This window comes from Emydura macquarii, unplaced genomic scaffold, assembly GCF_026122565.2.
Source record: "Emydura macquarii macquarii isolate MOO-44397 ecotype Brisbane River unplaced genomic scaffold, CSIRO-AGI_Emac_v2 contig_2699, whole genome shotgun sequence".
NCBI lineage: Eukaryota > Metazoa > Chordata > Testudines > Chelidae > Emydura > Emydura macquarii.
The window spans coordinates 1,950,975-1,967,372 of NW_027132836.1; the positions used below are offsets into that span (position 1 = coordinate 1,950,975).

The 16,398-nt window shown below is 44.0% G+C and overlaps 3 protein-coding genes across 3 annotated transcripts in view; 1 reads left to right on the forward strand and 2 right to left on the reverse strand.

Annotated features, from left to right (window-relative positions):
- LOC137164850 (transient receptor potential cation channel subfamily V member 2-like) overlaps positions 1-771 on the reverse strand; it is a 32,248-nt gene extending 31,477 nt beyond the window's left edge. The window contains exon 1 of the mRNA XM_067565843.1: positions 625-771. The gene's annotated coding sequence lies outside the window, so the exon portion shown is untranslated. The remainder of the gene's footprint in view (positions 1-624) is intronic.
- Positions 114-10,525, forward strand: LOC137164852 (M protein, serotype 49-like). Its single transcript, XM_067565847.1, has 8 exons — positions 114-135; positions 2,044-2,133; positions 2,525-2,615; positions 3,390-3,479; positions 4,837-4,865; positions 6,369-6,460; positions 7,310-7,408; positions 9,828-10,525. Exons 2-8 carry the CDS (start codon positions 2,075-2,077, stop codon positions 9,830-9,832), a joined length of 465 nt encoding a protein of 154 aa, XP_067421948.1. The 5' UTR covers positions 114-135; positions 2,044-2,074; the 3' UTR covers positions 9,833-10,525.
- Positions 10,526-11,824: 1,299 nt separating this feature from the next.
- UBB (ubiquitin B) lies at positions 11,825-15,032 on the reverse strand. The gene is made up of 2 exons (XM_067565846.1): positions 14,888-15,032; positions 11,825-14,032 (listed from the first exon to the last, which is right to left on the reverse strand). The coding sequence occupies exon 2, from the start codon at positions 14,024-14,026 to the stop codon at positions 11,969-11,971; it is 2,058 nt and encodes a 685-aa protein (XP_067421947.1). The 5' UTR covers positions 14,027-14,032; positions 14,888-15,032; the 3' UTR covers positions 11,825-11,968.
- Between the last annotated feature and the right edge of the window lie 1,366 nt (positions 15,033-16,398).

Here is a 16,398-nt window from a genome sequence, read left to right on the forward strand (position 1 = left end):
TTATGGCTCCCTGCTGCATTTAGCACCTGATTGCTCCCTTCAGGAACCCCACCTTACATACCAACAAATTTCACCTGTGCAGCTATGAACCATAAGAGACTTGAGCAGAGAAATAACTCTCCTCCTGGATTCAATGTGGGACTACCCTGCACCCAGTCAAGTATTTTGTGCCTAACTTTTAGGGATCTGCTGGAAAATGTATTAGAGGTGGGGGCAGTTTGAATTAGATTTTGGCTCAAAACTTGCAATGAGCTTCATGCAGGCAAATGCCTCTATGCAGAGCTCATTGCATAATCATGGGAGTAGTTTTACAGTTTTTATTTTGGTAAATTTTAAAAAAGAGATCTGAAGGCAGAAAGGGGAATTTAAATCTTGTCCTCAGGTGTTTGGGTCACAAACCCAACAGCACTGGGCTAAGTGTTGAGAGCCAGAGAATGAAATTGATTGTAAACAGTAAAACTGATCCTTCTACCTTTATCATTATCCAACTTCTATGAACAGCAAGCAGTAGACACAGATTTCCCCCTTTATACATGGAACTGAAACAGATTCACCACCGCTGTCTTGGAGGAGCCTATGGGATATTGCAGATGCTGCAATACAGGCTCATGATTTCCCACTTACCCTGGGGGTGAATGGAGTTAGACAGTTTGCCTCTGCCAGGGACTAGAGAAGTTTCTCTTCCTTCCCCCCATTCTCCTAGAGAATCCTTCCCTAAATACAATCATTAACAAAAAGCTTTAGCATCATCCACTGGCAGCCTCCAAGACTCCACTTTATTATCAAGGCAGTAAGTAAGCTAATGAGCAAAACATGACCCACTAAGCTGTTTTGTCAGGTTAATGCTCTCTACTGAGCAGATCACTGAACTGAAGTCCTGATATTTACACATTACTATATTTAAACCTAACACTAGCAGAACAACCAGAATCAAAGTGTTGTAGCTGTGTTGGTCCCAGGATATTCTAGAGACACGGTGGCTGAGGTAGTATCTTTTATTGGATCAACTTCTGTTGGAGAGAGACAAGCTTTCATGCATACACAGAGCTCAAAGATGACCTGAAGAAGTTGGTTCAATAAAAGATATTACTCATACACCTTGTCTCTCTAATCAGACTAAAATGCAGTTTTATTTAATCTTCTGCATTTATGGGAACTCCCTCCCATCCTGGGGCATCTTAAATGTTCCAGGAACCAAGACAATGAAGAATTCTGGAGATTCTTTCCCAGGCATGTTTTGGGGAAGGAAATTCACTCGCAAATAGAAAGCAGTGAAATTGAGAGTTTTAATAAAGTTCATTTGTGCTTTTCAAATAGAGTCCATGCTTGCTCTGCTTATCAATGGCTTCTCTTAAGTAGTACTATGCACTGTAGTGTCCTAAAGCGACATGGGAAAATAAAGCAGCAGTAGCCATGTGTGTATGTGGTCAAATCAATTCTAAGATTAATCCCCTTGCTCTTAGAACTGCTGATCTGTGAAACCAGAATACATGCACAATTCCATCACATGCACACATGTCCAATTGTTATTGTTGCACGTGCCTTATCTAAGCTTGAGGTGTCTGACCTACAGTGGGTGGTTGCAATGTTAACTCCTAAATGTTTTGCAGTTAGTGGTGTCTATACCTACTGTGCTAGATATGAGGTGATTCAAGATGTAGTACTTTGTTCCTTTCAGGAGAAAATTCTAAAGACAACTAATGCATTCATTGGCATCTGCTCATTGGTGTGCAGTTATTTAATGCAAGTTCCATAAGGAGATCAAGCCCAAGAGTATATTACTGGGTCCCCAGGCCTAAAGCCAGTAATACTTGACTTCTTGAGGAGCAGACCAAGAAAAAACAATCTAAACAAGAATACCAGCTTCAAAGCCAGGTGCATGGTTACCCTTGAAGCCAGATATGAAACCCAAAGGTGCTGAAAGGAATAAAACAGCAGGGGGAAAGAAAACGTATACTTGGGGCTCTGCCTAGGATGAAGTAATAGATGTGGAAACCCACACATACTTACTTAAAAAAAACCTCAGTATGTTCTGGTTTGCAGAGAGGAGCGTGAGAAGCTTCAAAGGCAACACATGGAGAGACTAAAACAGGAAGAAAGGTTGCAAAGGTTTAGAGAAGAGGAACAAAAGAGGTAAAGAGACAAAAAAGAAATCCCTATCCCAGTCTTCCCAGAGAAAGAACTACAACAGCACTTACCCTAGTGCTTCAGCACATCGCTGCCGCCTTTATGACTCTCTCCTCTTAGCCCCTTGGCTCCCCATCACATGCCACCTAGTCTGATGCCCACCAAAGAATCTCTTTTACTGCTAACCAGGAGCACAGATGTGGCTGTACCCGTTCCCAAGCACTCATTTTCCATATAACATACAGTGCCAGGCAGGGAGGGGCATCTTAAATACTGTCTGAACATCCTCCCATGATGCACAGTTCTGGAACTTCAGCCCTACATGCGTTAGTTAAATAATCTACCCTTTAAAAAAATAGTCTCACCATCTGAAATTAACTATTTAATGGAATTGTAGACAACAAGAGGGCAGACTGCGACAGCTTCTGGAAGAGACTAAAGGGAATTGTGAAGCACAAAGGGTCTCTCTGGAAGAACAACTGTCACAGGTACTGTTTGGAGAAACGGAGAGGAAGAGGAACTGCATGGTTGATAGAAGATATCAGCCAAACTGGAGTTGTAATTACCTTCTCACACACTCTACAGTAGAAACCATACAGAAATAATATGCCTTCAGCAGTAATTCCCTGCATTTCTACAGAGCTTTACTCTGAAGGACCCTAAAATGCTTTAGATTGCAATGTATCAGGACCGCTTTGCCCCTTCATAAAAATATAGTCTCTCTGTGGTGGCACACAGCAGTCAATCTCTAGCAGTAGCACCATACAACAAGGTTCTCAGGAAGGGAAGAAAAGCTTCTCCGACTGGAGCTGCAGAAGGAACTTGGTTACTGTGGGCAACATGCAATTATCTGAGTTGAAACGTGGCCTGGATATCACGATTAACACTTCAACTCTTGCTAAAAAACACCATAGGATATTTAATGGCAAGTTACTGAGGCCGAATTTGTATGTATTGTCTAAAGGGGGCAGTTCCAACAGCATATCAGCTCCCCCGCCCCCTCCCCCTCTCTGTCCCCATATGGAACTCTTAGCAAGAACCCCAGAAATCTGCCCAATATGATTTTAATTCCCATAGGGTACAAACCTGAACATCAGTGTAGAAATGTTTTCTGTGCTTGTTTTCATGTAGTGTTGCAACAGAATTTTCACTGACCTCTGCCTTCCTGATCATTGCTGGTAAACTAGATGCCAAAAGACACAAATGGCTCTTGATGTCTAAACTATTCACTCACTTTTGCCATCTCAAATTACATCTTCCAGGAGAAACAAGTGCGCTATGAAATACAGAAGGCAGCAGAGGCACAGATCAATGGACTGCAAGCTGAAATCAAAAGACTTATGGAGAAGAGGGTAATAAAAAAGCTGAGTTTATTAAAATGAGCCCAAATGGACACTGCTAAATCCTACAGGTCATAAAGAACCTGTGAGGGCTCATTGCAAACTCTTAAGAACATTCTGTTTAGAAATGTTGATGCTTATATATTTTTCTTCCCTCTTTATCATCAGGCACTTATGAATAAAAATAGGGTCTTTACTAATTAACCTTTTATTATTCTCCACCTTCCTTTTAAATTCCATTTGTGATATCATAATCCAGCGGTTCCCAAACTCTGCCATGTTGCACACTACCAACATAAAACACCACCACCTGTAGTACCACCACCAATTTTTTATAGAGACTATGTATGAAAACTGGTGGGGGCAGCCGCTGTACTGCTTGGGACAGGAGCGGCTCCTGACCAGGATGCTGGCCCCACTTAGGAGGGGCAGGGCCAGGAGTGGGGAGTGGCTGCCGCACTGCTAGGGAGCAGGGACAGCAATGGAGCAGCTCCTGGACAGCTGCTGTGAGTGTGTCCGGGGTGAGAGGAGGAGGGAGGGAGAATGGCCGGGGTGCTGGGGGCTGCTGCACTCTGCCCCTGCATGGCTGAGCGCCACTGGATGCTCCACGGCCAGCCCCGCAGGAGCTGGTGGATGTGTACCATTGGGAGGTGGCCTGTGTACAGTTTGGGAACCACTGTCATAATCATTTCCACAAGAAGTTTGTAATCCTCACAAAATTGTGATGAGGTTTGCTGGTTTGAGTTGTTCTGATTATCATGTCTTATGCCTTAAACAGAATCCCTCAAGACCAACGGAGAAACTATATTTGAATGAGTCTTTTATAGTATCTGGAGCAAAGGACTGGGGGTTCAATACTCCTGGATTCTAATCCTGTCTCTCTATATGTCTTTTTGCAAGTCACAGATCTCTTCTGTGCCTTAATTTATACATCTGCAAAGTGGGATTAATAACTACTACGGCATATCCCAGTGGGTTTATAAAGTTTCATGTTTATATGTGCTCTAAAATACCTGGATGAAGAGCTCCTTTCAATCTTCCAGATTTATTAGTTACCCATAGAGAAAAACTACATATCTTGTGCAGCATATTTCGCCTTGTACTAATTAATGTTCTTTCAGCAATGCCGCCAAAGCCAGCCAGTCCTTCCAGAGGTAGGCTCAGAGAACCCTTGTTCAGTAGACTGGGAGAGGTACCTTTGTGGAAGGAGTGAAACTCTCATGGGCCCATTCTATCTGATACTCAAGAACTGGCCTTCCATGGCTCTGACATGGGTCTTCAGGGGGAGACATAGTGAAGGCAGAGAGCTAATCTCTTAAAGCTGTTTAAAAATCTTAATTTAAGATGATGCTTTCTGTTTCTCTTGCAGCTTTCTATTGATGCATACTCAGAGGGAAGGTAAGATGCTGTGCAATATGCTACCAAAAAGAACACTGGAGGAAAAATTATCTTAGCTAAGATGACACCCCCAAGACTTTCCATGGTAGTTTTGTAATTCACCAGAGTGATTAAGGTCTTTTAAAAATCCCATATGAAATATAGCAAAATACAATGTAACAAATATTTTAACAGTTCCAGCCAAATATTTCTACAGCCATATGACCAAAAGTGGGAAGAGGATTCATTCTCCAGAACCATGGGGCAAAAATTCCTTAGAACTGGAGGACTGAATGGCTCAGGGGTTTGGTAATGACATAAGGCCCTTTTCACCTCTAAGTCAACGGTTCCACTCAGACAGCATGGCCTAGGGGATGGAGAACTAGGCTGGGACTCAGAGAACTGGGTTCTTATTCCTGGCTCTGCCACCCGTCTGCTGTTTGACTTGGGACAAGTCACTTCACCGCTCTGTGCCTCAGTTTCTCCATCTGTAAAATAAGGATGATAACACAATCCAAAAGCTAGAAGCTGATGCTAGCCAAGTTAAGACCGGAAATAAGGCATAAATTTTTAATAGTGAGGGTAATTATCCATTGGAACAATTTACCAGGGGCTGTGGTAGATTCTCCACTGGTGCTTTTTTAATCAAGACTGGATGTTTTTCTAGAAGATATGCTCTAGGAATTATTTTGGAGTTCTCTGGCCTGTGTTATACAGGAAGTCAGATTAGATGATCACAAATGTTCCCTTTTGGCCTTGAAATCTATGAATCCAACTGACGATTAAAGCAGCTCAAAGTCATTATTATCTATCTAAGCATCTACATGTATGACGCTTGATACCTGTCTTGTAGCCTCTGTGAAATGAACTGGTGGATAGGAGTCTTCCTCATAAACTCCAACAAAACAAGTGGCCTTTAACAGAGAGATTAAGGGTGAAGAATGGGATTCACAAAGGGCATAGAGACTGAGTTATCCACTGCCCCCAGACAGTTTCTTCAAACTGAGGGCTGTGGTACATTATTTGGGAGTGCATGCAAAGTCTGCACTGCTGCTGCTTATGCTGTACCCGTTCTGTGGATCCGGAGAGGACATCACATTTCAGGGCTGTTACGCCACCGTGTTTCATTAGCATCAAATTCACTTAAAATAAAAACTGAAAATCTGTATTGCTTACCGGATCCTTTTTATGTTATTTGTGATATTTTGCCTCGAGCAAAAAAGGAAGGACTCGGGTATTATTTCTCTTCAAGCCTGATCAGGAATTCATTCACCTCTATTGTCCCTCTTTATGTACCAGTACTGTATGTAGGATAAAGGCACAACAATGTAAAAGAGGGGATGGTCTGACAGTGAGAGGCATGTTGTCACCCACCATTCAGACCGAAAACACGTTGCCTCAATTATCAGCAAAAAGGTGTGACAAAGCAGCAGCAAAGGGATTTCAGGAAAACAAATACACCATTTGTTGTAGTGGAGTGTACCTTTGAAATATACAAAAATGCATCTCTTTCCTCTCTTATAGCCTCATAGCACCTGCACCTTCACTGCAGTCCCTGACTCTATCTCAGACCTTGCAGCCTCAACCTTCCCCAGTACTAACAACACCTCCTACAGGTTAGTGAAAGTTACATGGCTCTTACCACATACACACCTATATAATACAGGCTTTGATGGGCACGTGGATGGTACTCTGAGGGAAAACCTGATCAGCTTTTATTTTTGTATCAGTGATGCTCATTCCAGCTTTGAAGGACTGGGGTTGAGCTTTGAAATCAGCTGAGGACTGGGGCTGCCTTTGAAATCAGTCAAACTTGCTCCTCAGTAGCCCAGAGGAGTTAGCAAGGTGTTTCCCTTCCCAGCAGGGGCTAACAATACTGCATAATTAATTTGTGGAACTCATTGCCACAACATATTAATGAAGCCAAGAGCTTATCGGGACTTAAAAAAAAAAAGATCGGGCATTATATATGGATAATGAAAACATCCATAGCTACATTAGGTTGGACTTCCCTATTCTTTTTGTGGTATTTTTCCTTGTAGGGTGTGATTTAGTCTAGAGTTATCAAATATAACCAGGATAGCTCCTGAACTCATCAACACCAGTGGCAGCTGCTTTAGGTATAATATAGTGCACTATTTCAATAACTTGGGAAGATCAAACTGGAGATATTTTCTTGAATGAAGTCCAATCGAGAGGGACAAATAAAAATATATACAAGATATAAACCTTCATGTTTCAGAGCATAAACCAGCAACTGGGATTAGCCTGGAATTAAACCTGGGATTAGGAAAAAACATTTGTGGAAGGTTGTTCCGTAACTGTCCATTAGGGAGTTTCATGGAAAACTTTCCTCAAAAGGGTTGAGCCCCATAACCCATATGTTATTCATCTCTAAAGAGATTAAGAAATTTATTCCTGGCCTGAAAGGTGGTGACAATCTACAGTTGTACCCTTTGCTTTAGTTACAGATGGCATGAATAGAACCAGGGAAATTCATGGCAAAACAGCAAAAACCATGACACTGGATCTACTTGAACAGATAATGCAGGCTGCAAACACAAGTAAGTAGTATGGTTTTCTGAAAAGCTTGAAATTATATAAAGTCCCTGAAATATCTATTGACTGATCACATTTCTCATATATGTGTATATATATATATATATATATATATATATATATATTGCATATGCTGTTTGTAATACAGAAAAGTGACTTACCAGTAAGTGGAGTTTAGGTATATTGCCTCTATCCATCCATACCATGGGGAAGTGACTCAGAACCCATCTCCAAAGCAGTGATTGTTATAGCCTTGCTTCACTCGTGCACCCCAATGGGCACGTTAGACATAAAAATAATTCTACAGCACAGGTGTCAGTTACAAAACTGAGCTAACAAACCTTGTCATGGTCACTGCACTGAAATAAAAAGGTGATTTAAATATATAAATATTATATCTCTTTACTAGTGCCAGTGAATGCATATCTAAAATTCATATATTACTAAACATATCCTCTGTCAGGACAGGATTAATGACCTAGGGCCCTAACCTCTCATGGTATTAATTGAAATTATAAAGTTTCTTCAAATTTTAGCATTACATTGTGATATTTAAAGTCTTCTAAATCTATATAGGTTCCAGGCCTAATCTTCTCCTAAGTTGGACTTCTATTACTGTATCTATCGAACCTATCTACACACTTCTACTGTAACAAGAATTATCAGTTGACTAAAGTATTTTGATAAAAACTACTTGGAGAATTATTTGCTCTCTTGTTTGGCTAGCCAAGGAAAGGATTTACAAAGTAGAAGATATTTTCCCAACTGTTTTCAAGATGCTACAGGATTCTGATGCTGGGCAGTGCATATATTGATAGACAAAGCCCCAGGGTCTTTCTAGGTCCTGGTTAGCCAAAACTACACTTCTGTCTAGTTCTACTTCCCTTCCAACGTGCTGGTTCTGGAGGAATTGTCCATCTGTAAGATTAAGAGGATAATTGCACTCTTCTCTAGGTGCAAGTACCCTTTTGCTTGATGTGTCCTTTCTGGCTCTATATGTATAGCCTGCTGAACAAAACTTGCAAAGAAAATCAAATGTCAGTGAAAATGTAAAAATGAAGAGTATTTTTTTTAAAGCAGCACATCTGTGGAACAATGATGACATCCTGTGGGTTAAAATGTAATTGCTTCTGCTTAAGAAAACAGTCAGGGGAGATTCTGCAGGCACTTGTGACTAGTTAACCCAAAAGAGAATTGCAGGCATGCACTGAGAAAACAGGCTCCAATGATTTACTCCTAGCCTTAAACTGGATATCAACAGCTTGTCTAGTTTAAAACAGCACTAGTCCAAGTAAGCTTCAAAGACACAATTATATTCCATAAGGATTTTAAATTGTTGTAAATTTACTTTCTGATGCCCAGTGTTCAAAAGGAATGTGTTTTTCAGTTGCAAATGGGTGCAATGCAGCTGAGCAAGACTCTTTGAATGCAGCTACCAAAGAACATCTTTGGAACTACAGCCAAGACTGCAAAAATGCAGAGGTATTCCAGATACTTAGGGCTGGTTCACACTGACCACGCGACTCGGCGGCAGCCGACGGGAGTTATGCAAACTATACAGAGTAGTTTGCGTAACTGAAGTCAACCTCTCAGCTTCCCTTCTGTGCGCTGTTCACACTGCGCTGAGCCGAGGGGAGACTCAGCGCTATGCTACTTGAGGGGGTGGACTTACTCAGTCAACTTCCTGATTGATTGAGCGGGTCTCACTGATCGCTCAATTGATCCTGAAAGATCGATCTGGCAGCAGCGATTTTGCCGCTGTCAGTGTAAACATAGCCTCTCTCTTAGCCCTTCTCCTCTTAAAGAAATAACCCTATGGCAGTGTTTCTTAACCTGGGGGTTTAGAAGGGTCACAAGTGCAGAGCTGGTATTGGGGGTGGCAAGAAAGGCAATTGCCTGGAGCCACAGGGGTGCCATGAAACTAAGTTACATGCCTCAGCCCCGTGGGGGTGGGACTCAGGCTTCAGGGGTACAGTAGTTTGGAAAGGTTAAGAACCACTGCCCTATGGAGATGCAGTGCACATGGAGGAGAGGGGGATCCTGCTTAATTCTATCAGTGACTACTACAGCAGTGTAAATGTAGCCACTTAATCCTCATATCACGTTGTCAAGCCTGGACTACACACCAAGTTGCACCACTGTTATATATTTTTAAAAACTGATTTAATGGGGCATAAATTTGCAGGTGAACTAGTTCAATTCCTTGCTTATATCTCTTGCTCTCTATACAGAAGCACTACATACCTTACTGCTATCAGTCTTAAGTTTACATTTTGGGATTGTTACAGAAGAGTAAAAGTCTTTTTTAGATGTTTCCACAATCTTTTTTTAAAAGTCTGTTTTACTATTTCTGCAATTTCAAGGCTTCATGACGACTAATACATATTGTCTCTACAATTTATGAGTTTTTTTTTTCCTTAATAGATTGAAGTATTTGGTCACCAGATAGACACACAAGACAGAGAAAAAGTTCCAGAACCCAATAAAGAACTGAGGGAGAAATTAACTGCAGCTATCAGAAGAAATACAGAGGCCCGTTACAAAGCCCAGTTTGCAGCAGGGAAAATGTTATTGGAACCTGTCTATATGGGAGCATTATGAATATTCCATTTTTTAAAACTAGCTTAAAAATTAAGGTTTTGATGTAGCATGGAACGCAAATTCAGAGTTTCTCTACTAATCTTGTCCTCAATTTAGCCTACTTTACAACTGGGGTCTGGGAACAATTAATCTGTAGTATATATGGAGCTGCTAGCATTAAGGTGCCTGCACCCTTCCCAATATGTTTTCAGTTGCTTGTAGCTGTGTGTGTGTATACATATAAATTCACAAAATCCAAGAGAAGCTGAAGAGACTATCTTTTTAACAGTAATCTTTTGCAACTGACCTATTGTGGTTAGGACTCCAGTTTTGCTATGAATTCAATACAAGAGCTGTATGAGACTGCGCACTGGCTGTCAAAGAACTTTACACATGAAACATATTTTACTTATAAGACGGACAGAGCTTAAAATGACTCACCCAACTTCATGCAGCAAAGTCACTGGCAAAAACATACAATAAACCAAGCATCACAATGCCCAGCCCAAACCTTTTGGTTAACAGTTCTGTTAACTTCTGTAGAAAGGAACCTTAAGTAATCTGGTCCATACTATTGTGTAAATGTTTATTTACATAGAAACCATTTACTAAGGGAATTAGATCAAATTGTTTTACCCTTTGGCACAGAAGTTATTTTAAAAGTCTGTAAGGCTGAAAGTATAAGTTATGTATTTTGTTAACAGACCACCACCCTTTGCTGTTGTGACATATTGGTAATACATCTTCCCCTATAAATGTTTTAAGGCAGTAACTCTCTCAACCTCTGCTTGTTTAGAAGATATCCCACTTATTTATGAAACCCCAGAAATTGAAAAGGATGTTTCCTCAACTAGAGGAGTGAATACATTAGCTTTCCTCTTAAGTATTTCTTTATTACTTTAGTTCTGTGTATTTATACACACCTATAAACCACAAAATATTTTGTTGCTATACGGTATGTTTTCAACACCCACATTTACTGGAGTTATAATAGCACCGTTCATCTCACCTTTGATTACAAAGGAAAGTGCTTTACATGGAAGTACGGAGAGGTAAGCTATCAGGCACAAACTCCAGATGATCACTCACCTTTGCTTAAAGCTAAAGCCCAGTATTTGATTAACCAGTATTACCATTTTATGAAGTGTAACTATTAAAAGTGCTAAATGAGTTCATGTGAAAACCCCTGCTAGTGTTAACTCTTACATAGCTAGGAAGACTCTCTCTGCTCAATATCCAGGCCAAATTTTCATGTTTGTGTGCTTAAAACAGTGTGGAAAGGAGTGGTCTAGTCACCGGATTGTTGGTTAGTAAACTAAACAGTGAAGCATTTTCTTTAATTCAGTACTGTGGATGTCATCTATAGACAGAAAGCAAGAAACAGAACTGTTGAGATGCTCAGTTTTTACTCCTTTATTCATGGTAAAGAAGCTTAATTCAAATTTAAACAGCAAGAATTACACTAATCTTGTTTTTAAATAGACAAGTGTATGCAATAGCACTAGCTTCTGCATAGGAGCATGCTGTATTTTTTTGAAGTGGGCATGACACGTTTCTGCTAAGCATTGCTTAAGAACACAATGCATTCACCCCCGGGTATAGCCAAAGAGAAACCAGATTGTGTTTGACACAGGAAAGGTTAAAATATAGAAATTAATACATCCATAAACATAATGGAAGTTCTGTAGTAAGCAGAAGTTTAGATGAGTGTTGTTACCACCTTACTTTGCATCATTCTGATCTTTTGAAAGCCAGATTAGCCTCCCCACACTCCTCCACAGAACAAGGTTTATTGTGTTATGAAACCAGAGCATTTTACTGAGTTAGCAAAGACCACCATGTAATGTGCAACAAAAGTCTTTATTAGCATTCACAGACTGTTCAGTTACTGAAACTTGCATTTAACTTACAATATTAAGACATTAAAGGGCTACAGTGCAAAAACAAATGCTATTAGCAATCTTGTAAAGCACACTCCACAATAACTAACAGCCGCCTCTCAGGCGCAGCACAAGATGGAGGGTGGACTCCTTCTGGATGTTGTAGTCAGACAGGGTGCGACCATCCTCCAGCTGCTTGCCTGCAAAGATCAGCCTCTGCTGGTCAGGGGGGATGCCTTCTTTGTCCTGGATCTTAGCTTTGACATTCTCAATAGTGTCACTGGGCTCAACCTCCAGGGTGATGGTCTTGCCAGTCAGGGTCTTCACAAAGATCTGCATACCACCTCTCAGGCGCAGCACAAGATGGAGGGTGGACTCCTTCTGGATGTTGTAGTCAGACAGGGTGCGGCCATCCTCCAGCTGCTTGCCTGCAAAGATCAGCCTCTGCTGGTCAGGGGGGATGCCTTCTTTGTCCTGGATCTTAGCTTTGACATTCTCAATAGTGTCACTGGGCTCAACCTCCAGGGTGATTGTCTTGCCAGTCAGGGTCTTCACAAAGATCTGCATACCACCCCTCAGGCGCAGCACAAGATGGAGGGTGGACTCCTTCTGGATGTTGTAGTCAGACAGGGTGCGGCCATCCTCCAGCTGCTTGCCTGCAAAGATCAGCCTCTGCTGGTCAGGGGGGATGCCTTCTTTGTCCTGGATCTTAGCTTTGACATTCTCAATAGTGTCACTGGGCTCAACCTCCAGGGTGATGGTCTTGCCAGTCAGGGTCTTCACAAAGATCTGCATACCACCCCTCAGGCGCAGCACAAGATGGAGGGTGGACTCCTTCTGGATGTTGTAGTCAGACAGGGTGCGGCCATCCTCCAGCTGCTTGCCTGCAAAGATCAGCCTCTGCTGGTCAGGGGGGATGCCTTCTTTGTCCTGGATCTTAGCTTTGACATTCTCAATAGTGTCACTGGGCTCAACCTCCAGGGTGATGGTCTTGCCAGTCAGGGTCTTCACAAAGATCTGCATACCACCCCTCAGGCGCAGCACAAGATGGAGGGTGGACTCCTTCTGGATGTTGTAGTCAGACAGGGTGCGGCCATCCTCCAGCTGCTTGCCTGCAAAGATCAGCCTCTGCTGGTCAGGGGGGATGCCTTCTTTGTCCTGGATCTTAGCTTTGACATTCTCAATAGTGTCACTGGGCTCAACCTCCAGGGTGATGGTCTTGCCAGTCAGGGTCTTCACAAAGATCTGCATACCACCCCTCAGGCGCAGCACAAGATGGAGGGTGGACTCCTTCTGGATGTTGTAGTCAGACAGGGTGCGGCCATCCTCCAGCTGCTTGCCTGCAAAGATCAGCCTCTGCTGGTCAGGGGGGATGCCTTCTTTGTCCTGGATCTTAGCTTTGACATTCTCAATAGTGTCACTGGGCTCAACCTCCAGGGTGATTGTCTTGCCAGTCAGGGTCTTCACAAAGATCTGCATACCACCCCTCAGGCGCAGCACAAGATGGAGGGTGGACTCCTTCTGGATGTTGTAGTCAGACAGGGTGCGGCCATCCTCCAGCTGCTTGCCTGCAAAGATCAGCCTCTGCTGGTCAGGGGGGATGCCTTCTTTGTCCTGGATCTTAGCTTTGACATTCTCAATAGTGTCACTGGGCTCAACCTCCAGGGTGATGGTCTTGCCAGTCAGGGTCTTCACAAAGATCTGCATACCACCCCTCAGGCGCAGCACAAGATGGAGGGTGGACTCCTTCTGGATGTTGTAGTCAGACAGGGTGCGGCCATCCTCCAGCTGCTTGCCTGCAAAGATCAGCCTCTGCTGGTCAGGGGGGATGCCTTCTTTGTCCTGGATCTTAGCTTTGACATTCTCAATAGTGTCACTGGGCTCAACCTCCAGGGTGATGGTCTTGCCAGTCAGGGTCTTCACAAAGATCTGCATACCACCTCTCAGGCGCAGCACAAGATGGAGGGTGGACTCCTTCTGGATGTTGTAGTCAGACAGGGTGCGGCCATCCTCCAGCTGCTTGCCTGCAAAGATCAGCCTCTGCTGGTCAGGGGGGATGCCTTCTTTGTCCTGGATCTTAGCTTTGACATTCTCAATAGTGTCACTGGGCTCAACCTCTAGAGTGATGGTTTTGCCAGTCAAGGTCTTCACAAAAATCTGCATATTGAACTGTACAAAAAAGGAGATCAGAAATAAGTTCCTATTTTGCCATACTAATTAACTTGCTACACACAGCAGGACAAAGAACTCACATATAGACCTCAAATGAGCACATTAACATTTCAGTGTGAAAGCTGAAGGTAAGCACGCAACACCCATACATAATTAGAATGCCAAAAAGCTCTTCCCCTGCCCTCTAAATAACAGAAATCTTTTGGAGGACAACATTTTCATGATGGCTTCCCTGGAAATTCATCCACCACCTCATACTGCTAGCTTAAGAGAGCCAGTCTCTTGCACGCAAGGGGAGAGGACAGGCGGTAACAGGATCCTTCTCTTCCCTCCTCCCACGGCGTTACCGGCCATCCCGTGCCCCGGCCCCGCGCTCTACAGCACGTTATCTACTAAGGCGGGCAACCCGCACTACCGCTCACTAAGCCGCAGCAGCCCCCCCCCCCCCTCAGGGAGTTACCCCCCACCCCGCCGCAGTTTAGGCTAGGACGGGACCATCCCCCCCACCACCTCCGGTCCGTCCATCTCACAATAAGCGCCAGTGACTCAGCACTCTCCACTTCCGGGAGGCGAACCAATGGCGGTGCCCCGACTGCGCCCTCTTAGGCCAGATCTCTCCCCACCCCCAACCTGATAAGACACAAATAGGAGCAAAAAAAGAGGCTGTGAGCTTAATCCCCGAAGGGGGGTCCTCTCTACGTTCCCTACACTAACGGCCCAAGACACCCCTCCGCTCTCCCGCCCCATTGCCCCTACTCCGTACCCTAGATCGTGTCTTACATTTCACCTCCCGCGGCTGGGTCTGGTCTATCAATGCCGATACCGCTCTAGCACAAAGAAAAGTCCACTTACTGTATTAAATTGCGCTGTTCTCTCACAGACGTCCGGCAACTGCGTGGCTAGTGTCAGCTGACTAAACCGCCTCGCCCACTCTAATTTATAAGCGTGCTGACGATGAAAGCTCCACCCACTTGTGAAAAAGTTGTGTCAATGCGCTACAGAAAATAGTCCCAAGCAATAAACCAGCACCAAAAAGGGATACAAACCCTTCCCCCTCACGGATCCTTTTCTGAAGTTTCAAGGGGATGTCTGCTCCTCCGTGTGAGAAATTCACAGCTATCCCTCCGAATAATCGAGAAGTCTCTGAGGTGCGGAGGGATAAGGGATCTCTGAGTACGGTAAAAACGTTCCGGACAACTCTCGAAGCTTCGTAGACGGCGAGAGGACGATAGGCGGGGTTATGGAAATTGTCGGCGTTGATTGGTGCAGAGGGGGAGAGACTGGTCTTTGATTGGTTCATAGAGGGAGGTGGGCGAGACTGCCAAGAAAGCTCTGGAAGAACTGGAGGGGGGGGGGGGGAGGAGGAGAGAGAGAGAGAGAGAGAGAGAAAGAAAAAAAAAAACAAAACCGGGTGATTCTCTCGCTGATTGGTGCGGGATGAGGTAAGCCTTGTTGCTAAGGGGCGCCGCTCAGAGAAGCAGATTTCAGAGGAGGCGGGAGGGAGAACGATATTGTGCGCGCGGAAAATAATGGCCTAGGGTGGCTACGGAGGGGTTGGGGGAGGGGCACTATACTGCGGGTGTACTAGCGTAGCCTGCCCCCCACAGTGCCTGGGCAAGGAGGTGTCATGGGGAGCCTGGGGAGAGGCTGGGACCCAACAAGGCTGATGGTCTGTGGGTAGTGACCCGCCCCGCAGCCATGTCAGGGGAGGGCTTGGGCTATAGCAGGGGGGCCTCTGAACCCCATGTAGCCCCTTGTTGGGAGACATGACCCCCCGATGCTGTTATAGGGCTGTGCACAGCCCTGAGCAGGAGCCTGTGAAGTCAGCCCAAAATGAGAGTGGGTAACTCATAGGTTCCCACCTGTGTAAATTAAATTAGTGCAACTTCCCCGTGTAAACCAGGCCTGGAACTTCTGAGTAAGGAGGCGCCAAACTTGGACCTGATTCAGTGTTGCCACGTGCTTTCTGTAGTCAGGCCAGCACAAAGTGGGGGTGAAAAGCCATCATATAAATGGGGCTTGCTCTACACTATGCATACTTCTACCTTGCCCATGGGTATGAAAAATCCACACCCTGACTGACGTAAAAACCCACCTCCCGTGTAGACAGCGCCATGTCAGCAGGAGAGCTTTCGGCCAGCGCAGCTACCAGCTCTTGGGGTGACATTATTAAGTCCGTGGAAGAGCTCTCTCCTGTTGACTTAGAGCGTCTTCACTGTGGCTAAGCTGCACATTTGTAGTGTATACCTGCCCTAAGAATGGTAATGTTTTACACCCACCTTGTGTTCTAAGCAAGTAAGTGAAGTCCAATTATTCATGTCTGAACACTGGGGATATAGCAGAATACTCACAAGTCTTCTCAA

Bases quoted from the DNA above. Each gene is read 5' to 3' on its own strand.
- LOC137164852 (XM_067565847.1), top strand. From the start codon at position 2,075: ATGGAGAGACTAAAACAGGAAGAAAGGTTGCAAAGGTTTAGAGAAGAG. The intron at 2,134-2,524 runs GTAAAGAGACAA...ATGGAATTGTAG, and splicing joins AGAGAAGAGGAACAAAAGAG to ACAACAAGAGGGCAGACTGC. The intron at 3,480-4,836 runs GTAATAAAAAAG...TTTCTCTTGCAG, and splicing joins AAAGACTTATGGAGAAGAGG to CTTTCTATTGATGCATACTC.
- UBB (XM_067565846.1), bottom strand. From the start codon at position 14,026: ATGCAGATTTTTGTGAAGACCTTGACTGGCAAAACCATCACTCTAGAG.